The following is a 25,619-nucleotide window of genomic DNA, read 5'->3' as shown; positions in this document are numbered from 1 at the left end:
AACGAGCCTGGGCTTATCACTGGTGTCTGCTGATCCCCGTGTTGGATCAACGCTGAGACAGCGAAGCTGGAGTGACCTCTCCAGGTGCAGGCCTGGGCGGGTGGTAAGAAGGTCCTGGAGTGCCCAGTGCCAGGACCCCCTCTCGGCGTTGCTGGCAGAGTCCGGCGGAAAGGCAAGCCGATACGGCCGGTGCCAGCGCAGCTGCAGGAGGTGCCAGAAGGCATCGCAGAGCTCAGCCAACTGCCTACTGGTCTCCGTACCGGATTTTCTATCTGGGTTTACTCCCATAGCCTTTGGCCAGCCAAGGCCGACCTGCAAGGCAGCAGGAAACTCGTGGAGGGCGGGGTCGTTCATTTCCCGTGCAGATGCGAAGCATCCGCCCACTGCCCGCTGTATGCACTGCATATACCATGAGCACTCCAACTGACCTGGAAAAATGTTTTCCATGCAAATATTTTAGCTTATTTAATATTGATTTAATATTAAATATTTAGTTATTGTGTGTCACGTTTTTCTGTAGACTGAACCAGTGATTCCAATCATCAGTGAATTAATCATTCTTCGATTCGAGTCAATGCATTCTTTTCAATGAATTAGTCAAAACGGTCTGAATCCATTCCCATTCGTTCGGACTCTCTCGCTGAATCATCTGAAGCTATTTTTTAGTCAGCAAAACAGTATTGACAGAAAAAAACAGCACTTTTTATTATGTGAATATGCACTAGACTGATGTCTTTGACAATTTCGTTCCTTTTGCAGTTTTTGGGTTTAAAAATATTTAAAACATGTCAAGAGATACAATAATTTTGCTCTGCTCTACCGTTGCTTTCACATATCTTTTGGTCCGAAGAGTCTCATTCGTGTATAATAATTAGGCTACAGTACGTGAGTTAAAATATGCAAACCAAATTACAACCTCAAATACATCAGCTGGGGTTAAATAATTGTAAAAAGGGTCGAGAGCAGTAACAGTAAAAAAAAGGCAGCCAGCAGAGATAAAACACACCCGTTACAATGGCCAGAGTTTTTGCTGCTTTTACTTCTCTTTGAGCAGCGCTTTGGCACTTCAGAGGAACAGGCCTGTTAAGAGGAACAGGCCTGTTCCTCTCTCTTCACTGTCTAACAGCCTCACTGTCTAACAGCCTCAATGTTATCTGGATCTGATAGATGGTGTTGTGTGAACTGGCGGATCCTGTCCCACTCTTTTTGAGATGAGGGGTCATCATGCAGGTTGCCATGGGGGCGTCGCGATAGTGCGTCAGCATCTCCATTCTGCTTCCCGGGGCGGTACTGGAGCTTAAAGGAGAATGTAGAGAGAGCAGCTTACCACCTGTAGCTGGTTGCATCGAGTTTGGCTGAGGTAAGTATGTAGGTAAGGGGACTGCTGTCGGTGACCACTGTGAACTGATTGCCATAGAGGTAGTCACTGAACTTCTCTGTTACAGACCATTTCAGCACTAAAAACTCGAGCTTGTGAGCTGGATAACGGGACTCACTACGTGATAACCCTCTGCTTGCGTAGGCGATGACACGCAGCTGTCCCTCCTGCTCCTGATATAAGGTCGCTCCGAGGCCGGTGGAACTTGCATCCGTGTGAAGGATGTACGGGAGTGCAGGATTTGCGAAGGCCAGAACTGGGGACGTTGTCAACTTGCCGATAATCATCTCGAATGCCTGTTGGCAGGCGGGAGTCCAACGGTTTAGAAATAGTTATTTGGGGTGGTAGTATTGGCCACTCCTTTCCTTGGACTTTGGGTGCTTCCCTAGAGGTGGGTAGCCAGATGTTAAAGGGTCATGAAACCCTAAACCAATTTTTCTGAGATTTTAACAGAGGTAGGTGTGTTGAACACCATAGAAGACAATGTTATAATCTGTAAAATTGAATAATAGGATATAAATGGTTAAATTTGAGTTTGTATCGGCTATTTTCGTCTTCCGGGTTTGAAATCTTCATCGAGTCCACGTCACAGGATGTGACGTTTTTCTGTACGGATCGTCCGTTGATGACTCATCGTTCTCTCATAATTATTAATGAGGCTGAGCCTTCATATCCAATGAGAAGACACTTCACTGAATTAATCATGATACCACGTGGATCTTTCCAAAGACAGACATGTCAAACTGTGATATCGCGTAGTAGATGAGAGAGGCAATGATGGGACGCGCGTTTGTTTTCATGGTGCAAAAGTTCCAGTGCATCTTTCCCCGCGGTGCTGCCAGGGCTGGACTCTGACTGCGGGCGGTTGGTTGGCCATCAACCACGGGCACATCTAAACTATATGTGTGTGTAGCAACCATTCAACTGGAGAATGGTGGACTTCAGCCTTGTACACCAATGCAGGTTTCGTCTTGCTAGTGATGCGGTCCCGAGGACTTTTCTATCGCTTCAGAGGTGTGTGTGTGTGTTTGTGTCTAAATGTAACCCTGACCGTTTTTACTTGTTTTTTGTTAAATAATCACTCGTTATTAAAATGTAGATATTTCGATAATACATCAACGCATGCTTAGTTTGTGCAAATTTATGTCACATTCATTGTCCATCTTTAGTGGGTTTAGGGGGCGCGTAGTCTAGGCTATTTACGGAACGTTTTTTTTTTTTTTAAGCGGAAAATTTATTATTTTCAAATATATGCATTTATAGTGTTAGTGTATATAAACAAATATATATTTTATAATGGCCGATATGCATGTACATGTATATGTTTTAAATAGAATGATTACTGTAGTAGGCTAATATGTGTAGCAGGGCATTCAGTTACTTTTTAAGGACAAAAATAAGGTGTCAGTGTATTTCATTAGACTTTAACTTTGCCAGCTATAAAAAATCTAGCATTTCCTCACGTTTTACCACTGACAGTGACGGTCGATATGCATTGGCCACTGGCTTTGACCACACCAACTCCACCTCCCTTCTTCTCACAGCCACCACGCCCATTTAAGTTTCATTTTTCAAAAAGATTTTGAGCTAGACTTGAGCTGAAAGAGGGGGGTTTCATGACCCTTTAAGTCATTCAGGGGTTTCATTATACTTGAATAGCCTTTAATGAACTTCCTATAATACCCATAGAATCCGAGGAAGGCTTTCAACTCTTTTAGATGCTGAGGGACTGGCCAGGTCTTTAGTGCTGCAATCTTTTCCGGGTCGGTCTCCACTCCCTGCTCTGAGACCAAATGCCCCAAGTACCGGACTGAGGACTGAAAGAATCTACATTTTTCTGGGGACAGCTTGAGACCATACTCCTTCAGGCGGTTGAGAACCATGGTGAGTCTGGCTTCATGATCTTCTAAAGTTTTCGAGAAGACTATCAAGTCATCCAGGAAAACGACAACTTTCTTCAAGTGCATGTCTCCCATGCACTTTTCCATCAGTCTCTGGAAGGCACTTGGGGCACTTGTCACTCCCTGAGGTATGCGATTAAACTCCCAGAAACCAAGTGGGCATACGAAGGCGGTCTTTGGCTTGTCAACCTCGTTGACTTCGATCTGATAGTAGCCAGACTGTAGATCGATGATGCTGAACCACTTGGAACCTGAGAGTGCTGTGAAGGTGTCATCCATCCTCGGAAGTGCATAAGCATCTTTCACCGTCTGCAGGTTCAGTTTCCTGTAGTCAATACAGAGGCGTACCTGGCCATTCTTCTTCCTGACTACAACGATTGGAGAGGAGAATGGAGACTCACTTTCACAAATCACCCCAGCATCGAGAAGCTCTTGAAGATATTGACGAACAGCTTCTACGTTGTGTGGGTGTATCGGCTGAGCTCTGAGTTTGAATGGTGTTTCATCGGACAGTTTGATGTGATGCTTGACTTTGTCTGTCCTTTCAAAGTCAGTGTTATTCTAGGCGAAGACCTCAGGCATGCTATTTAATTTTCAAGTAATTCTGTCTTTCCATTCTGGAGGGACCGGGGACTCACCAAAGTCAAAGGCTAGGTCAGCTGCCTTGGAGCGTTCTGGTTGAGATGGATTGGTCACGCTCTGTTTGTGAGACAGAATGGCCTGGATTGCAATGAGCTCAGCAATCACACTCTTAGCTGGGATAATAATGTCGTGTTCCGACTCATTTGAGACCACAACTGGTAGTCTACCTGGTAGATCAACGAGACAGGGCTTTACTAGCAGCCCTCCAGGCAGAGAGGAGGATGAAGGGTACTCCATGATAGCAGACCTCTCAGTATGGAACTCTTTACCTGATGCCACTCCCTCCAGAACAACTGTTCCTCCAGCTGGAATGAGTTTTCTGTCTCTGCCTTGCATCCTCACCAGTCCGATGTTACTGTCATGGCTTTGTTCCTGTCGCAGTTGAAGTACTTTCAGCACCGTCCTGTAGCCGTTTGGGGCAGGATGGTAGCTTGCTGGACTTTTCTCTCTGCACATACCATACGCTACATCGAGTGTGTTTGTACCAATTAGTACCCTGGTACCCTGAAGTGCCGCTGTCTGGAACAACCAAGGCCAATGTTGGGACTTCATATTCAGCTCCAAGGAACTGTTTTGGGAAGGTGATTGTGACTGCAACACATCCAAGGTCGGGCACAGATTTACCATTGGCCCATTCAAATTCCAGAAGGTTATAGAGTGGTTCGATCTGTTGCTCAGGTATGTATTCGACATAGAAGGACTTGGTGACTGTGGTTACTTGCGAACCTGTGTCAAGAAGACAGCTGAACTGTTTGCCCTGGATGGTAACTTGGCCTGTACTTTTCGTGCCTATAAGTTTTTGCGGGACTCTGAAGGGGAGTTTTCTAACATTAGATTGGTTCAAGGCAGCACTGAACTTGGGCTTGGCATCACTTTTATCCTTAGCAGGGCGTTGCTGAACTGCTCCAGCCTCAGTTTGCCCTGCAACTGAGACTCCATCTAAAAATCCCTATTGTCTGGTGAGTGTTCTTTAGCCTCCCAGAGGCGCCGCTTTTCTCTCAATTGATCTCTTTTTTCATTGACGAGAGTGGGATTTGGATTGTTACTGCAAGCTGAGGAGATGTGACCGTCCTCGCCGCAGTTGTAACAATATCAAGGTCTCAACTGGGTGCTTGTCTTTGAGTTAGTAGGTTTCCAGCTTGGTGCTCTAGGGTCAAGTTTAGATGCTGGCCCACCTGATGGATGCTCAGTGTTCCCCTTGGTCTTCGGGGCCTTCTTGGCTTTCTTAGACATCAGCGTGGTAAGTTGGATCTGCAGAGATGCCACCTGCTGTTTAAGCTCTGTCAATGGGTCGGACTCAGGCTGGAACGCTGCTTGTTGACTCCAGACGCATGCACTCTGAGAACTTGCCATAGCCCGCTGCTGGTGTGAGCAAAGGTGCTTCTTCATACGTGTGGCTTTAGCTGCCTGCCTATCCTCCTCAATGTGGATTAATAACAGGAGCTCTGAAAATGCTGGTGGGTGACTTTTCTTTTCTTCGAGGTTGAGGTCAGAGAGCAAGGGGTTGTCCCAACACCCGCGACAAAACTGTTTGAGAATGTGTCTATCTGCTTCGCCAGCAGCAGCTTCTCCTCTCTTAACAGCAAGGTTCAGGGCAGCTTGAAGGCGGCAGAGGTAAGTAGAGGCCTTTTCACCAGGATCTTGAAGAGTATTCATAAACTGGGCGAAAAGCTCCTCGCCGTCCTCAACGGTTCCAAAGGCTGCGTCCAGCAGTTGAAGGTAGGTTTCAGGAGTAGCTTCAGGGCTGAGTCTTTTGACAATATCTGCTGCAGGGGAGAGCAAACTTTCAAAGATTTTCCGTGATTTCTGATGATTAGACAGGGTGGGGTCTTTCCTGAGAAGCTCAACATGTGAACGCCATGTGTCGTAGTCTGTCTCACTATTGGGTCTGGGGAGCTTTCCTGAGAATGAACGAAGCTTGATGGTAAAGTGTGAATGTGTGTTTGATTCATCTCTCCTCACAATGTGCTCAACAAAGACCTTTTGAATTTTAGGTGGATTCAGGTCACTCTCCACAACGGACAGACTTCGCTTCACATTAGCTGGTGGGCATGGCTCAGCACCACTATGAATGAACCTTTCCTGAGAAGAATCTGAGAGCAGCTGGGGATGTGGGGGTTCAAATGTGTCAAGAGACGTGTTGAGCTGTTTGGCTCCAAACTCATTATCACCACTGCCATCAGTCTCGATTGTCTCACTGATCTCTGACATCATGTCTTTCAGCACCTCTTCGAAGCCTCTTCCACTCAGTTTCGCTAACTTCTTTATTTCATCAAGGTGGGCTTTGGTAACACTGCAGCCAACTTTAGTGGCTTGAATGTAATATTTTACTTCTGGATTGTCTTTAAGTTAATGTGTGTAGGACAGAAGAGGCTTCAGTAGCCTCAAAGGCTTCAATAGCAACACCATCTTGATACTCAATAATCAGGTTTTTATAAAACTCTGAGTTAATGTCAGTAACTGGGACAAGTCTCATGGAGCCATACTTCTTAAGGAAGTCTTTGATCTCCTCATCTTCTGGTGATTCATTACTGCATTGGGGACTTTGATACCTGAGCTCATTATGAACTCCATCTTTAGTAAAGAGTGATCTATAAACAGATAACAAAAACTTACACACTTGTAATGTGGTTCACTGCTAACACATAACCAGGCTCCTGGCTGGCTTGCCACTTGTAACCCGGGTGTCAGGTAAGTGTAACTGATAACTAATTTAATTAGCTATGGATTAAAGCTGGGCTACTATCAGAAACTCTAGGTACGACTACAGAGCCCGAAGTAGTAAAAGGTCAGCAGAGAACAGACAACACAAAACAGGTAAGTTTGAGAAATGTATTATACAAAATTAAAGACAGTTATTTACACTCCCTGCCTACCTAAGCCGGCTTCCTGAGTGCACAGGCACACAATAAAACCCCAAAATAAACAAAAAAAAGAGTCCATGAAAGTTCTTGCTGTGTGTGTTTTTTGGAGTATGTATGTTCTTTTCACTACCCGGGAAGTTTTACGTTTGTTCTTATCTGTATTTCAAATGAAGGCACAGGATGATGATGGTTCCAAAGATGCCACGGCCAAGGGTCAGATTCAGATGATCTATCCCTCTCTAAAAACCAATCTATGCATACAGTACATAATGCATTAGTTACTATTGCCTCATTTCTGTTCAAATCCGACCAACTTATCTCCATTCAAATGTCAAATCAAATATAACCAATTGTAAAGGATATAAATACTAGGTAAGTTCCAATGAACAACAATCAATCAATCATGTACTTCCATCTCACAGCATAGAAATGAAATCATGAGATTTCTGAAACCAGATATTTATGTTTTTAACCTTTTAAATCTATTTATGCATTTTAATGACATTTTAAACATCACATTTTAATATATTCATTATTTTTAACAGTTAAGATGAACTTTTGTTCCTCATATACATATCAAACATTTATATTGGCAATTAAATGAACTAAATCACCCTTATCTTACATATGACAAACAAGAGGATAAATACTCCCTCAATCAAACGACTTCTAAGTCAACAAAACAGAGTATAAAGGCACCTTTAGCGGTGTGAATACTATCAAAGATCTGTTACAGTGGTGACTACTGTAGCTTAGCTGAGCTAGCAGCAGAGCTAAAATCAAAAATTCTCATTTAAATGTTAGCGATTAGCACGCGGCTAGCGCGATTAGCGATCTTTTATGAGCATCTTAAACAACATAAAACAATCTGAATCTGTCTATATGGCATCAAACAGCAAGAATCAGGGTCACAACTCCGATTGGTTTTAGAAGAACGGTATTTTGCACCATAATGGAGCTAGCACAGTCAGCATAACACTCGCATTAGTATTAGCATCCTTATCGGAGGTATCTTGAGTCATGCAGCTTAACTCTCTCTCTCTCACAGCTTTCAACCTATTGGACACACAATATTTCAGTACTTGGTATGAGATTTTCGAGTTTCTATCCCTCAGAGATATTTCCATACCAGTCCTTGATGCTTTCTGGCAATGTCTCCACCGGAGGAAAGGTGTGTTTTTTTTTTAGAAAATTCCCTGGGGTGTATGCGCCACCCTCTGGCGGAGTAGAGGGTTGCACTCCAGTAACCTTGTGCGGGTAACACATGCTTTCGAATATTAAAATCTAGATTTATTCCTTTCACAAAAATGCAGGCTAGATTGTGTTTATTTATAATGTAAAACAAAATTCTGAATATAGTTACAGATTTTAGCCCTGCACCGGGACTCTTACAGTCCCTCTCTTCCACCAGATATATTAAGATCATTACTTCCAGTAAATTCAGAAAGTTCATAAGAAACATAATACATTTCCAAAATGAACTATAGAATATAAAGGAATTAAAGACAAATCTTTATTGTGATGCCTGAAAAAAGTGTGAGCAGCATTCATTTAAAAGTCAAGGTGTTTGAATACTTGATGCCACTGATATAAGAATTTTAAATGCATTCTGAAAACAAGGGTAGAAAAATCCATAAATCAAAGGATTACAAGTAGAGTTCAAATATGCAAACCAAACCAAAGCATCAAAAACATCAGCGGGGGTTAAAAATTGGAAAAAAGGGTCGAGAGCAGCAACAGTAAAGATATGCAGCCAGCAGAACAAAAAAACACCCATGACAATGGCCAGAGTTTTTGCTGCTTTTCTCTCTCTGTGAGCAGAACTCTGGCTCTTCAACCCTCCTGCTGCCGCCACAGTCACTCTTTCTGACATTACCTTTGCATGCTTTTGTGCAACATGGAATATTTTCATATACAGAGAGCTCATAATCATTCCTGGAAGAAAGAATGTGAGAATTGGACATATAATACCCCACTGTTTGTTAAAAAACAGAACACAACTTCCCACACAGTAAACCTGCAATATTAGCATCTCTAGTCCAACTGCATTTATCCCTGTAAACACAACAGAAAAGCTGTACACAAATGAAAACAGCCATGTAAATGTAGTAAATACAGTCACAGTGTTGTTTGTGACCCTCATTTTGTATCTTAAAGGATCACAAATGGCCCAGTACCTGTCAATAGATATTAAACTGAGATGCAGTATGGAAGAGATACAGAAGGTCATGTCCACACTAGAATGTACTTTACACACAAAATCTCCCAGATACCAGCAGCCTTCAACAGATCGCACCATGCTGTACGGCATGACCAAAGAGCCCAGCAGACAATCACAAGCTGCCAGAGAGCGAACGATCAGATGAGTTGGAGACTGTAGATGTTTGAAGTGAGAGATGGAGATGATGATCAGCAGATTCCCAAAAACTGTTGTGAGGATCATCAGGACCATGAAAATATACATTGCCACTTTAACCACAGTAAGACGTTGTACTTTAGGACAGGAGTCCAGCAGGAGTGGATAGCAGAGAAGCACATTCTCAGAGTCAGTCACATTTGACATCATCACGTCTACTACAGATGAGATGATTTCTTTAATTGTAATAAGGCAAAGGATAACCAAAATAATTTTGTAAATGATAGGTTGGTAAAGGGCAACATCCAAAGAAAGGTTTACATATATATAGTACATCCCCATCTAGTCTAACTCTATAAATGGAGTATCTCAGTCTTGTTCATATATACTCTCAGAAGTTTGAGTTAACCCCCCTACATCTGTCGATGTAACCCATATTAACAAACAACAAAGTCAAGGTCAATACTCTGAACATCACAAAACAAGCAACTAAAGTCACAACAAAACAACAGAAAAAAATAAAATCAAATAGTAAGAATAAAAGACAATTTTTGAGAGATTTAATGTGTTCTCTTATTTGCATTTGATTTCATCTAAGGCTGTGGCTGTAAGTCAAAGCTGCGCCACAGTAACAGATTTTTTAAATCTTATAAGATTTTCAAAATGTGACAGACCACAAACATGACCAAAAAAATCACAAACTTAACCGTGTTGTTCCTCTAGTGTGTGGGGTGCTGTGTTGTGAAAGCACACCACACACTAAGATATTTATTCACAAACAACCAGATTCCTTCCTGTGAACATGAGAAATCACGCAAAATCTCTTGCAGCAAACATAAACAATCATCGGCTGGCTTTGTTTTTTCGGTGTGTTCCGCACCGTTGGCTCTAGTCAGAGGCAAAGTCAGTACACGAGAAAAAGAGCAAAAGTGATAAAAGCAAGCAAAGTAATGACGGCACAGACAGAAGGCTGTTCTAATCTTACGTCATCTTACCCGAGCATTCCAGTGCGCAAATATTTTCATAATAATATGAGCAAAGTGGAATAAAGAACGTTATAAGCATGATTGATATTCAAAACGTTAAGCAAGTGTTACTTTGTTTATGGTTTGTATAGTGTTAGTTTTCTTTTTCACTTATTGAATGATGAATATAGTCGAATATATCTGCTTAAAGGTCCTCTATGCGATGTTTTTAGGCAAAAACATTTTTTGTCACATACAGCAAACATCTCCTCACCATCCGCTAGCTGCCTGTCCCCTGAACACACTGTAAAAAAACACGTGGTCTCTGTAGACACCCCAAGCTCCACAAACGGCAAGAAAAACAAATCTGGGCCAACTTGCACCACGAAACATAACAAACTGTTCCAGCCAATAACCGACCGACAAGAAGGATTTGGGGTGGGGTTTGGGGGGTTAGTGCGCGGATGAGGAGGAGGGAGGGTCTAGCTAGCCTCCGTTTTGTTTGACAATACTTTAAACATCAACAAGAAGTGACATCACCCAACATCACTTAGAGCACCTTTAAATAGACAGTTATCTCCTTTACACGCAGATGCAGAATGCGCATGATAGTTGACCAGCACCCACTCCACAAATGTGGCGAAGTCTTCCTTTTTATGGTTGTGAGTAGGATTTTTTTTTCTAATTCTGGAAGTTAGAATATGTATATTATATCACACTCTTTTATTCATTTTTTATATGACCAATGCCTTAAGGGATAGAGGACACATGTTTCAATAAATAACATATTTTTTTGTAACTATAGGTTACATGGACTAGTGTACAGGGGTTACCTCGAATCTGTGTGGCGGGCTTCAGTTGTAGTTATTGTGTTTCTGCTCTGGGGCACGTACTATGATGGTAGTTAAACAAACTCAGGGTTACAGGATTAGTTTCGAGTTGACAAAACCAAACCAATCCAATCAGACTTTGTTGGTACCATGACGCTGATCATCAACTTTCTCTGTCAACTTTGGCTTTGATCCTGAGTTAAGGAGGTTAGGTGTGACATCAGTAGTGAACAGCCAATTACATGCTGTGGAAGAGGGAAACTGTGATTCAATTTTCACGAGAGAAGCAGCACGCTTCACTTCTCTCTTCTGTAGAATATTACGAGATTAAAAAAAATCCCCAAAAATGTTGTAAGGATCATCAGGACCTAGAAAACATATTTTGCCACTTTAACCACAGCAAAACATTGTACTTTAGGACAGAAGTCCAGCAGGAGTGGATAGCAGAGAATGTAACCCATAGTTACAAAAAATATGTTATTTATTGAAACATGTGTCCTCTAACCTTAACGGCATTGGTCGTATAAAAATAAATAAATAAAAGAGTGTGATATAATATACATATTCTAACTTCCAGAACTAGAAAAAAAAACCTCCTCACTCCAAAATGACCTTTGAAGAATGACTAGTTCTGACATCACAACCATAAAAATGAAGACTTTGCCACATTTTTGGAGTGGGTGCTGGTGAACCGTGATTCCCCATTTGTCTGGCTGAGGACCACACCAGCCCTACTCCACATCCAGAGACCAGTCATCCATTGCCCGACAGCTGCATGGTGGAGTTGCAAGAGCCCACAGCAGACTATGGAGATCGGCCTGGCATGATGAAAGAGCCCGAGCCTACAATGAGGACATAAAGTGACATCGCCCCGTAGCCAGATCCACACAGAGAGTCTGACTAGGTGCGTAAGCGCAACACCTCTGTCACAGAGGGAGTGCTTGTGGAGTTCGAGGGCTGTGAGGGAAGCCCTGCCCACAACCCCACCACTTTGGAGTATATGGTATATGGCCTCTGTAAATTAAATCATTGGAGGCGTTTAAGGAGGTAAATTCCCTGTTTCTCCTACCCCCACTGGTTCTGCTCATCCCTGAATCTCCTGTTTCCCCGCTGGTTCCGCCAAGCCCTGAATCTCTTGATCCCTGCTGGTTCCGCCCAGTCCCTTTTGGCCTGTGTTCCCTATGATCCTTCCCAGCCTCCTTCTCCTAGCTCCTCTTCCAAGATCAGCCAGTTCCTCAGCCCGCCTCTGCTGGTTCCCTTCAGCCCCTCTGCATTTCCAACACCTTTTTGTGAGGAATGGCATCGGAGCTTCAGTCCTCTAGCTCTGTCCACTAGGGAGGTTCCCCTGGCTCTGCTTCCGGCCTACGAGCCCGTCACTCCACCACGGTCTGTCTGCCTAGGCTTCTCCCTCCCTCGGCTCCACCAGAATCCATCGTCCTGACGGCTTCACCAGGCTACTTTGTCCCGACGGCTCCACCTCGGTCAGACGTCATCCTGTTTGCAACTTTGGCTCCGTCTTCATCTTTCCCCCGCCTCCGCCTTCGCCTTCAGTCTCACTGGCTCCATCTCAGTCCTCAGGCTCCCATGCTCCACCTCAGACGCTCATCGCTGTGGCTCCGCCTTAGTCTCCAGTGCCAGAGATGTCGCGTGGGCTCTTTGACTTGTCAGCTCCACCTGGGTCTCCATCTCCAGCAGCTCAAGTTTGCTGGTTCCTGGCCCGCCTCCTTGTTGAACGTTTGCTGGTTCCCGGCGCACCTGCTTCCCTGAACAGTTGATTAGTAACGTTTATAAATGACATTCATGGATGTCATGTTGGTTGAAATCGGATTGTCACCACCTTTTGCTAGCGAAGACTCTGCCCACAGCAGTGGCTTAGCGGACGGGCACACAGGGCATGCAAACCTTCCCCCCACTATGCAAAACCAATTTCTACTGAGGGGGAAGATGATCTCTACCGAAGGGGACCCTCAACGGAATGCGATTTCTACTGAGGGGGGCCATGGACGAACCACAAGTTCACGATTTCTTCTGAGGGAGTCACACGGATTTGCACTGGCCTGCAGCTGTATGGCTGTATGCACTGCATATACCATGAGGACTCCAACTGACCTGGGAAATGTTTTCCATGCAAATATTTTAGCTTATTTAATATTTATTTAATATTAAATATTTAGTTGTGCGTCACACTTTTCTGTTGACTGAACCAGTGATGTGATTTAATCAATTTTCGATTTCAAGTCAATTCATTCTTTTCAATGAATTAGTCAAAACGGTATGAATCCATTCCCATTTGTTTGGACTGCTCTCTCGCTGAATCATCTGAAGCTATTTCCCAGTCAGCAAAACAAACAAATAGTATTGACAGAACAAACAGCACTTTTTATTATGTGAATATGCACTAGATTGATGTCTTTGACAATTTCATTCCTTTTGCAGTTTTTGGGTTTAAAAATCTTTAAAACGTGTCAAAACATACAATAATTTTCCTCTGCTCTACCGTTGCTTTCACATACTGTATCTTTTGGTCCGAAGAGTCTCATTCGTGCATAATAGTTAGGCTACATGAGTGTATATTGATTTTTTTAAAAACCTTTTAGTGCCAAAACCTGTTTGTGCCAAAAAACAAAATCCCCCTCTATGCATGAAATCCGCAGACGCCCATGTTAATAGCTTGGAAAATTTACTATAACAGACTTCAAAGAGTACTAACACAATAATCTGTTTAATACGGACAGACTTGAAAGTTGACTATAAAAGGCTGTATAGATTGAATAACAGTCTAAATAACATTTAAATACGAATAAATCGATGATGAACTTTTTAACTTATTTTTCATTTGCCACAGGTTACACTCACCTAGAAAAATAGTAATGCAGTTGTGATAGCAGAGAGTGTTTTATTTCTTGAGTCTTGATTATGTATTAAAAAGCAGGCTATATAGGATGTTTTATTATAACTTAACATATTTTAACATAACATATTTTATGTCATGTCATGTCCCAGCCCCTCTTTTTCACCAGATTACTAAAAATATTCATATCACTGCTTCCAATAAATGCAGAAAGTTCATAAGAAACAGAAACATTTTAAAAATGGCTTTAGCATATATGAACTAAAAGAATTACATAAAAAAACTTTATTGTGATGCTTGAAATAAGTGTGAGTGTCATATTCATTCAAAAGTCAATGTGTTTGAATCCTTGATGCCACAAACATAAGTGCATATAAGAACTTTAAATGCATTCTGAAAACAAGGGTAGAAAAAGCCATAAATCAAGGGGTTACAAGTGGAGTTAAAATATGCAAACCAAATTACAACTTCAAAAACATCAGCTGGGGTTAAATAATTGTAAAAAGGGTCGAGAGCAGTAACAGTAAAAAAAGGCAGCCAGCAGAGATAAAAAACACCCATGACAATGGCCAGAGTTTTTGCTGCTTTTCCTTCTCTTTGAGCAGAGCTTTGGCTCTTCAACCCTCCTGCTGCCACCACAGTCACTCTTTCTGACATTACCTTTGCATGCTTTCTTGCAACATGGAATATTTTCATATAAAGAGAGCTCATGATCGTTCCAGGAAGGAAGAATGTGAGAATTGTACATATAAGACCCCACTGTTTGTTAAAAAACAGAACACAACTTCCCACACAGGAAATCTGCAATATTAGCATCTCTAGTCCAACTGCATTTATCCCTGAAAACACAACATAAAAGCTGTACACAAATGAAAACAGCCATGTAAATGTAGTAAATACAGTCACAGTGTTGTTTGTGACCCTCATTTTGTACCTTAAAGGATCACAAATGGCCCAGTACCTGTCAATAGATATTAAACTGAGATGCAGTATGGAAGAGATACAGAAGGTCATGTCCAAACTAAAATGCACTTTACACACAAAATCTCCCAGATACCAGCAGCCTTCAACAGATCGCACCATGCTGTACGGCATGACCAAAGAGCCCAGCAGACAATCACAAGCTGCCAGAGAGCGAACGATCAGATGAGTTGGAGACTTTAGATGTTTGAAGTGAGAGATGGAGATGATGATCAGCAGATTCCCCAAAACTGTTGTGAGGATCATCAGCACCATGAAAACATACATTGCCACTTTAACTACAGTAAGACGATGCAATTTCGCACAGGAGTCCAGCAGGAGTGGATAGCAGAGAAACACATTCTCAGAGTCAGTTTCATTTGACATCATCACGTCTACTCCAGAGGCTGAGATGATTTTCTTTGTAACCATAAAAAAAGCAGACATTTATAAACCAACATAAAAACAGAATAATTTAGTAAATTATAGTTTGGTGAAGATCAATATCCAGAGAAAAGTGAACAAGCCCATCTAGTTTTACTTCCTAAATGGACTCAGAGCAGCTCAGTTGTGTCCATATATGCTCAGATTCGAGGTAACCCCTGTACACCAGTCCATGTAACCCATAGTTACAAAAACAACATAATCTCAGGAGATTAAAAGGATCAAATTAATACTTCAACTGTGTGTAGTGATCAATGGATCAATGGCGGAACTAGAGTTTTAAACATGGGGTGTCCAACGCTATAGAGGGCCAGAGACGATGAAAGAAATGTTTGTAACCCTAACCTGGCATTTAAAAAAAAGTCTTATGATTGCTGGCTAGAAGTGAATTTCTACAATGTGGCAGATGGTGTGGTCTGTGAATCTTTGAGAAGACAATTGGTATCAGTAGGCTATATGTCTGTTCCAATCCATTCAATGACACTGACCCAGCGCTGGGTTAGTGTGTAAGAGGGTTCAAGGTTTAAAGCAGGGGTTGGCAAGTAAGTTTGGCATCGGGCCAAAAAAAAATTGCCACCAGAACATAGTCAATAGATAAGTTAAGAAATTAATTGATGAAAAAGGCAACTAGAATTGCCTGTGACAGACTGTTACAGTGTCTTTTGTAACTGGTAGTGAGCTGTTACTCTGTGTTAAATCCTGTAGTAGGACAGTCAATGACAAAAGCCACACTTGTGTGTCGGTGTCCGGGTTTTACAATGGATAAATAAATAAGCAGTAGTGACACATAACCTGGCAAGTATCTTCATTCACTAACACAGACCGCCTTGCTAAAACATACATACGTGGGAGATGCGGAATGGATAAAAATAACTCAAAATATAAAAAATAAAATAAAATCCTTTTTCCATATTGTGAATAAAAATGTGTATCAATTTAATTTGCTTGTTACACAATGGGGCCTAACTTATTGTAATAATTATTTGAGGTAGGCTACTTTTATGTTCAGAATTATTCCTTGGCATCCCCACGTACTAAACTGCATCTTTTTAAATTGTTTGCTTGCTGGAGGTACGCTACGTCGTGTGCAGAGTGATGTTAACATTTAAGCTAGCTGGTGAGAGAAAATGGCACTATCAAAGAGTCTAAAGAGGAAAGTTGACAGCGAAAATACAAAGAAGAAGGGAAAGATAACTATGCGTTCATCCTACCTAGTTTTGTGAATGCAAAGCCGGTGTGTCTTTTCTGCAACGAAGCGAACCACAGACTCTTTTGAATGTCTTTCAGAACTTTTCAAATTAAAAGCTCTCAGTTCATCTCAAAATAAAACATTGCTGCAAAAACATTCTCGTACTTTTATTTTGAAGGCAAAATCACTAAAGATGAAGTGATTGTGAGTAACTGTTGCTGTCATGACAAATCTATTTCAGAACCAGCCGCTATCAAAATAATCTGGCTGCAGGCGCGGGCCAGATATTATTGCTGGCGGGCCAATTTGGGCAGTTTTGCCGACCACTGGTTTAAGGTGTCTTTCTTAGTACCCGAGGGTAAATTTGTTGTGCAGACAGGAGAATCAGCAATCCATAATTTAGACAAATTCATAAGACATCAGAACATGCATTAAACCATATACCATTATAATATCAAAAAGTAAAAAGTATAAAAAACTTCTAAGAAAAGAAAAAGGTCATGACAATGTTCCTCTACATACACACACTTACCCAAACCTCAAAAGCATAAAGTGCCATGCATGGCAAAGTTTGTCATCTGATACTATTTTTATTTAATAATGTAATCGCTACAGGTACAAAAGTATTGCTGTATTGTTTTGTTCTCCACCTAGAGGCCACAAAATTACAAAAGGGACGGAGCTGGAGTTCAGAATGGGAACAGTCTTTAATAATTGAACTCATCATCATTTGTATTCTCAGTAAAATTAACCCAGCAACTAAGTTACACAAAAACTTCCTATAGCACCTGGGTAAAAATAATGAAACTAACCCAATAAAATCCAGCATTTTTTAGGGTGCACAAAATGCTCCATCAATGTTCAATAAAATATTTTCCTGCAATCATATACTGTGCACTCTAAAAAAGAAGGTTCTTTACAAATAGTTATTTTTAGAACCATATCGTTTTAAAGAAGCTTTTTATGATAATTGTTTCTTTGTGTTGATTTTGGAATTCTTTAAACCCACCTTTTTTTATTTTTTATTTTTTTAAATCTGTAACTGTAAAAAAAAAAAAATCCATTCAAAGCCACTTTGATAATGATTTTCTGGAACTCAACCGTGCAACTACACAGACGGCACATTCTCAACAGGTATGAGATATCCTTCTTTAGATGTCTATTTTAACTTTCAAATTGTTACTGTGCATGGCCAGCTTTAGTTGTTCAGTATGAGGATACGAGGATATGCCAAAATGAGAATGTTTTTCCAAAGGGAGACCATTTAATGTAAATCCATTAAAATGTGAGTTTAGTGTTCAATTTAAACTGTTAAGTTTACATAAAACAGACTGTATGTTGTATTATAACTGAACATATTTTTCTGAACATAGTACAAACAAATTTCTAGAATTTCTATGAAAATATTTCAAAAAAGTTTTTGGAACATTGATTTTATCATTTAGCATTTTGATTCAGATCACAGATCACTGTTCTTTGTTATGATGCCTGAAATAAGTGTGATTGTCGTATTCATTTAAAAGTCAAGGTGTTTGAATCCTTGGTGCCACAGACATACAGTAAGTGCATATAAGAATCTTAAACGCATTCTGAAAACAAGGGTAGAAAAATCCATAAATCAAGGGGTTACAAGTGGAGTTAAAATATGCAAACCAAACCAAAGCATCAAAAACATCAGCTGGGGTTAAATAATTGAAAAAAGGGTCGAGAGCAGTAACAGTAAAATATGGAAGCCAGCAAAAATAAAAAACACCCATGACAATGGCCAGAGTTTTCGCTGCTTTTCTCTCTCTGTGAGCAGAGCTTTGGCTCTTTAACCCTCCTGCTGCCGCCACAGTCACTCTTTCTGACATAACTTTTGCATGTTTTTGTGCAACATGGAAGATTTTCATATAAAGAGAGCTCATGATCGTTCCAGGAAGGAAGAATGTGAGAATTGGACATATAATACCCCACTGTTTGTTAAAAAACAACAGACAACTTCCCACACAGGAAATCTGCAATATTAGCATCTCTAGTCCAACTGCATTTATCCCTGTAAACACAACAGAAAAGCTGTACACAAATGAAAACAGCCATGTAAATGTAGTAAATACAGTCACAGTGTTGTTTGTGACCCTCATTTTGTATCTTAAAGGATCACAAATGGCCCAGTACCTGTCAATAGATATTAAACTGAGATGCAGTATGGAAGAGATACAGAAGGTCATGTCTAAACTAGAATGTACTTTACAAACAAAATCTCCCAGATACCAGCAGCCTTCAACAGATCGCACCATGCTGTACGGCATGACCAAAGAGCCCAGCAGACAATCACAAGCTGCCAGAGAGCGAACGACCAGAGTTGGAGACTGTAGATGTTTGAAGTGAGAGATGGAGATGATGATCAGCAGATTCCCCAAAACTGTTGTGAGGATCATCAGCACCATGAAAACATACATTGCCACTTTAACCACAGTAAGACGATGTACTTTAGGACAGGAGTCCAGCCGGAGTGGATAGCAGAGAAACACATTCTCAGTGTCAGTCACATTTGACATCATCACGTCTACTCCAGATGAGATGATTTCTTTAATTGTAATAAGGCAAAGAATAAGCAAAATGTGTAAATGATAGGTTGGTAAAGGCCAATATCCAGAGAAAGGTTAACATAAATATAGTACATCCCCATCTAGTTTAACTCCCTAAATGGGCTCAGAGCTGCTCAGTCTTGTTCATATATAGGCACAGATTCGAGGAAACCCCTGTACACCAGTCCATAGTTACAAAAACAACATGAGCCCAGGAGATTTAATAGAGAAAAATTAATACTTCAACTGATTTGAAGATCAATGGATGGGTTGGTGACACATTACACTACCATCAGCCTGAACCGTTGGACCATGGCAGAATGGATTCATGTTGTTCACATAAAACTAATGATATTGACAAACAAAAACTGATTAGAATGACAAAAACAATAAAAATACTAAAACCAACTAGAATGAAAATAGAAAATAAAAAATAAATACTAAATCAAAATAATAATAAAAACTATAATAGTTTCTCAATAGCTGCGTTTCCATTACCCTTCAAATTGCGCAAACTGAAATTACACATCAATTTCGCAAAAATTCCATTTATTGCCTCAAAGCAGAAATGAGGGAGAAACACCCAGAAACACCTCATATGTGCCGCTCTCAAGTATAAGGGTCTTTCCTTACCATTAATGCTTGGATAACACACATACGTCTCCTTCGATTAATAATAATGGCCAGTGCAGTGGCTGGGATATACGTAAACCTACCAACGTCCGTCGCCATGATTTTTTAAATGACTTATCGCGAGAGGAAAAAAATATGTTTTAGTCACATAAATAAATAAAAAACGCAAGAGTTTTGCGCAAATCTTTAATGAAAACGCGCCTATTGATACTAAAATAACACTGCGTACAATTCAGACCTTCATCTGCACGCTGCACTAAGAAACCAAGACTCGTCAGACCATGCAACGCTGGGGTCAAAACAACATTGGATTGTTGACTTTCAATGTATGAACAAAAAATAGACATTTTTCAAAATATCTTCTTTTGAGTTCCAAATAAGAAAGAAAGTCATACAGATTTGTAATGACCTGAGGGACAGTAAATAATGACAGATTTTTAATGTATTGGTGAAATATATTACTTTAAAGCAGGGATGGGTAAACTCTGTCCTGGGGGACCACTTTCCTGCTGAGTTTAGCTCCAACCCTGAGAAAACTCACCTGCTTGAAGCTTTCTAGTAATCCTGAAGACATTGATTAGCTGGTTCAGGAGTTATTAGGGAAAGTTGATTTATTATTTATTTATTATTGATTTTTGTTAGTTGATTAGGGTTGCAAACTCTACAGGACAGCAGTCCTTTCAGGACTGGGTTTGCCCATGCCTGCTTTAAAGGGATAGTTCACCCAAAAATGAAAATAGTGTCATAATTTACCCACCATATGTTGTTCCAAACCTGTATGAGTTTCATTCTTCTGCTGAACACAAAAGAAGATATTTTAAAGAATGTTGGTAACCAGACAGCTGGCGGCACCCAATGACTTCCATAGTATTATTGTTTCCTAATAAGGAAGTCAATGGCTACCGTCAACTGTCTGGTTACCAAAATTCTTTAAAATATCTTCTTTTGTGTTAAACAGAAGAAAGAAATTCATACGGGTTTGGAACAACTTGAGGGTGAATACATTTTTTAAAACATTTTTGGATGAACTATCCCTTAAAGCCTCATTAGCGTCATGCCTTGAAAATACCCTTAACCATAAGGCACAGTGGCACCTGGGCTGCGTTCCAGTCCACTTTTAGACACGCACTTGTGAACTTCCCTAAGCACTTCCCCTCGGTGGAATCCCTGCCGCCATTTTGAAGTGTGTTCCACTTCGTGAAGTGGTTGAGGGAAGTTTATATGGACAGACCCTTGTTCCCTTGATTTTGACTGAGGGAGCGAGTCTACTTCATATGTACACTTCAGGCACCTATATGTCCAACAATGCAGTACTATTGTGATGTCCCCACATATCTCGTCTAATCACCACCACAACAAACAACTCTATGATATATGAATTATATATTTTTAATTTGAAACAACCCAAACACACCTATATACATTTGGATGCTGCATTAAACAAATTCTTAAAGGAAAAAAAAAATGTAAATAATAAATCAACTCCTTAGCTGATTCCAAGTGATCAAGGGCTTAGGACATTCCAATTCAGCCCATTGCAGTTTCCGCCAGTAGTGGGCACTCGAGCAACGTAAGCAATGACGTACATCCGAGTGATCGAGACAGAGGGAAGTTAGTGAGTGAAGGGCATGACAATTTTGGACTGGAACACAGCCCTGTTGATCAAGAGGAAAAAGTTTTTCTGCACAGATTTCTTGGAGCTTCTAAAATATAGTGATGTTTGGTTTGTTTGTTTTTTGTCTAAAATATTGAAGAATACAATTTTTACTTTTATCTACACATTTTATCCATTAAAAGTAAATCAAATGGACACTAGGACACATATGTACTTCTAAAGGGATTGTTTTAATGTAAAAAAAACATGCATATGTGATCAATATTTTTGCATATCATACATCGTTTTATATCTACTTCATTTCTAAATTAGCTTAAAATGTTGCATAACCTTGCAACAGTTTAGGTTAAGAGTGACTGTTGCATTTGTAACTTACAGTTATAAAGAATATTAAGAATAAGATCACAACTTTAAATCAAAGGTTCTTAGATATAGAACACCTCATTGATCAGTTTATTTCAATGTTTCTAAAATCATATTTATATTTTCTTATTGTCCACAATATCATAAAATAAATGACGTTATCATAACTTATAAAACCATGTAGGTTAATAAGTGAAGGAAAATCCCTATTGTGAAGCATAACATGATATCCTGATGTAAAAATGACTGACATATTCATTCAAATGTCAAGGTGCATGAGTCACTGAAGTCATACAGGATGATATGAGAATCATAAAGGCCTTCTGAAAACGAGAGTAGAAAAAACCATATATCAATGGGTTACAAGTGGAGTTAAAGTATCCAAACCAAACCAAAGCATCAAAGATACTGGCTGGAGTCACAAAATTAAGACAGGAGTCAATGATTGTAGCAATAAAAATAGGCAGCCAGCAGAGATAAAAAACACCCATGACAATGGCCAGAGTTTTTGCTGCTTTTCTCTCTCTGTGCGCAGAGCTTTGTCTCTTCAACCCTCCGGCTGCCGCCACAGTCACTCTTTCTGACATTACCTTTGCATGCTTTTGTGCAACTTGGAATATTTTCATATAAAGAGAGCTCATAATCGTTCCGGGAAGGAAAAATGTGAAAATTGGACATATAATACCCCACTGTTTGTTAAAAAACAGAACACAACTTCCCACACAGTAAACCTGCATGATAAACGACTCCAAGCCAATTTTGTTCACCCCTGAAAACACAATAGAAAAACTGTAGAGAAATGAAAACAGCCATGTGAAGGTAGTAAAAACAGTCACGGTGTTGTTTGTGACCCTCATTTTGTATCTTAAAGGATCACAAATGGCCCAGTACCTGTCAATAGATATTAAACTGAGATGCAGTATGGAAGAGATACAGAAGGTCATGTCCAAACTAGAATGCACTTTACACACAAAATCTCCCAGATACCAGCAGCCTTCAACAGATCGCACCATGCTGTACGGCATGACCAAAGAGCCCAGCAGACAATCACAAGCTGCCAGCGACTGAACGATCAGATGAGTTGGAGACTGTAGATGTTTGAAGTGAGAGATGGAGATGATGATCAGCAGATTCCCCAAAACTGTTGTAAGGATCATCAGCACCATGAAAACATACATTGCCACTTTAACTACAGTAAGACGGTGCAATTTCGCACAGGAGTCCAGCAGGAGTGGATAGCAGAGAAGCATATTTTCAGTGTCAGTCACATTTGAAATCATCACATTTGTCCCAAATCCTGAAGTGATTTTCTTAGTAATCATAAAAGGACAATTATACAATTATAAATAAAAGTATAAAAAGAACAATTTCATGAATTACAGTTTGGCAAAGACCAATATCTAAAGAAAGATATACACATATATGGTACATGCCCTTCCAATTTAACTCCATATATGGACTAAGAGCTGTTTTGTGTCCATATATACTCTCATATTCAAAGTAACTCTCCTACACCTGTCAATTTAACCTATGGTTACAAAAACATCATGAACTCTGGAGATTATAACAACAACAAAAAATCAACCAACACCACAACAACGCCCTAGCAACCACAAAGCAACCGCCGAGAACAATAGTGACCACACTCTGCCTTTTAAATCTACACTGAAAAAAATTGGCGTAGGATTTACTTTGAAACAATTTTCAATCAAAAATTGCTATTAAATTTCACAAATAAAGAAACAGTAAGTAACACATTGAATTAAACATACAATTTTGAAGTATAAAGACTGAAACAGTATTTTCTCGTAAAAACATCTAAAAATCTTAGTTTTATTTACAACTTTTGAAAAACTCCATCAGACGGCGACCAATACGGACAGTCACCAGATTACAGCACGTCACTTCTCACTCTATGACCCGAGAAATGGAGATTCAACATGTTCAATTAGTGAAAACAAGTGCCGACCAACGCCAACGGGTATAACACTGATCCAACCAAACCTATGTATCGGAGCAGTCTGTATTGGCCTTTACAGTATAAGACTTAGGTCCTTTTAATCTGTCTTTAAATTGCTTAAGTATACAAACTATATAAGGCCTACAGTAAGTAAACTTCTGCAATGGCCTGCCTATCTCTTATCCTTCAGAAGAGGTTATAATGCTCTGCTTAACACTTTTATTATATATTTAAAACCATTCCAGAGATATTTGCACAGTAAATGTCTGGCTGGCCTTCAAATCCACAGCTGCCAGTCACACACACCTCATTAATGATGCTTTATGTCTTGGACCCATGAGACTTATTATCAGTCCTCCATTTCATTGGAGTGACTCTCAAAGGAGTCGAGACCAATCAAAAGTGTTAATACCACCTCTCACCTGCTTTACACATGAAGCTTATTAGCTGTATCCTGTCACATTATTATCACAGCCAACTTGTTTACCCATAATACCCCACAGAGCTGAACTTTTATCATTTGGGAGACAGACAGGAAAAACAAACTTTTAACTTCTTTGTGCTTCAATCTAATCACCTACAACATCAGAGAAATAGTAGAGTTCTAAACACAGTAATTAAAACACTAACAATAAAAAGCCAAAAAAATTAAATTGGACAAGTATAAATAATAAATAGACTGGATAAAAGTTTAAATTAGTCACGTACTAGAAAGGATTTGTATTTATTTATTTGTTTGTTTTCTTATTAGAAAATTTTTACGGTAACACTTTATATTACGACCCGCAAACAACTGCGTAAGTAAATCGAAATTACGGTGTACGTTTCTGTAATTATAGTGTACTTTCGTGTAGGTATAAGGGAACAATAATTAAGTTTTTGGTAATAAAGGGATACAACCAGATATACAAGCAAATTATTTATAATGTAATTATTTTAAAACTATAACAGGTACCTATTCTGTTAATATATTCCAGGCAAAAATTGTACATCTGTTGTATATAAAAGTTTTTATCACATTTCTGGCAAAATATGTTCTTGTGCAATGTAGTTACAGGGTAATTTTGACATCTGTGGGTTGTCAATTAAACTTATATATATATGGCTGTACTGTATGTAAGCACAGTATGATAAAAATTGAATTTATTGGCTTTTCTAGACTACTTAACGTTAAGCCAAAAAAATTAGTTTCTGCTCTGATTTTAATTTAGAACGTACCATGTAGTACTTAGTACTTACCTTATCACATTGTATTGCAATGACACTTAAATGTCAGGGCAAATATACTGTGTAATTAAAAGTTTTTTTTGTTTTGTTTTCAAGTACCTTTCTCTGTAATTACTGTGCAAATAGTGTTTGTTAACAAGGGGGTAACAAGCGCCACTTTATTTACAGCCCGCAGGAGTTACACTTACCCTATAACTACACAGAACAAGGGGGTAACAAGTGCCACTTTAATTTACAGCCCGCAGGAGTTACACTTACCCTGTAACTACACAGTTGAAACGGGTAACAAACACTACTTACTATGTAACAATACGAAACAACACTATTTGCACAGTAATTACAGAGAAAGGTACTCTTATTGAGAAAACAAAACAAAAAGTGTCATTGCAATATAATGTGATATGGTAAGTAGTACTACATGGTACGTTCTAAATTAAAATCAGAGCATAGTTTAATTTACAACCCACAGATGTCAAAATTACCCTGTAACTACATTGCAAAAGAACATATTTTGCCAGAAATGTGATAAAAACTTTTATATACAACAGACGCACAATTTTTGCCTGGAATATATTAACAGAATAGGTACCTGTTAGTTTTAAAATAATTACATTATAAATAATTTGCTTGTATATCTGGTTGTACCCCTTTATTACCAAAAACTTAATTATTGTTCCTTTATACCTGCACGGAAGTACAGAATTTAATTACAGAAACGTACACCGTAATTTTGGTTTACTTACGAAGTTCTTTGCAGGTTGTATATCTGCTTGTTACCCCTTTATTACCCAAAACTTAACATATTGTTCCCCAACGCATTCTCATCCTTGGGCGTCATACAGTATACTGACGCTTTTGACATTTCGTCTAC

At 39.8% G+C, this 25,619-nt stretch overlaps 2 protein-coding genes and 2 pseudogenes across 4 annotated transcripts; all 4 read right to left on the bottom strand.

Moving 5' to 3' along the window:
* Positions 1 to 8,332: 8,332 nt before the first annotated feature.
* On the bottom strand, positions 8,333 to 9,351 carry LOC308698218 (trace amine-associated receptor 4-like; annotated as a pseudogene). Its single transcript has one exon. The product of its transcript is annotated as a trace amine-associated receptor 4-like (transcript).
* A 4,757-nt stretch (positions 9,352 to 14,108) lies between these two features.
* Positions 14,109 to 15,137, bottom strand: LOC308698369 (trace amine-associated receptor 4-like; the record flags this gene model as incomplete). Its single annotated transcript, XM_081378384.1, has 1 exon — positions 14,109 to 15,137. The coding sequence occupies one exon, from the start codon at positions 15,135 to 15,137 to the stop codon at positions 14,109 to 14,111; it is 1,029 nt and encodes a 342-aa protein (XP_081234510.1).
* A 2,755-nt stretch (positions 15,138 to 17,892) lies between these two features.
* LOC308698217 (trace amine-associated receptor 4-like) lies at positions 17,893 to 18,923 on the bottom strand (annotated as a pseudogene). Its single transcript has one exon. The product of its transcript is annotated as a trace amine-associated receptor 4-like (transcript).
* Positions 18,924 to 21,827: 2,904 nt separating this feature from the next.
* On the bottom strand, positions 21,828 to 22,841 carry LOC308698131 (trace amine-associated receptor 4-like; the record flags this gene model as incomplete). The annotated part of the gene is made up of 1 exon (XM_081378036.1): positions 21,828 to 22,841. One exon carries the CDS (start codon positions 22,839 to 22,841, stop codon positions 21,828 to 21,830), a length of 1,014 nt encoding a protein of 337 aa, XP_081234162.1.
* Between the last annotated feature and the right edge of the window lie 2,778 nt (positions 22,842 to 25,619).

Source organism: Scardinius erythrophthalmus (assembly GCF_964197995.2).
Source record: "Scardinius erythrophthalmus genome assembly, chromosome: 11".
In the NCBI taxonomy this organism is placed as follows: Eukaryota; Metazoa; Chordata; class Actinopteri; order Cypriniformes; family Leuciscidae; genus Scardinius; species Scardinius erythrophthalmus.
The sequence above is the reverse complement of the archived record's forward strand: the minus strand, read 5'-3'. Positions and strand labels throughout refer to the sequence as shown.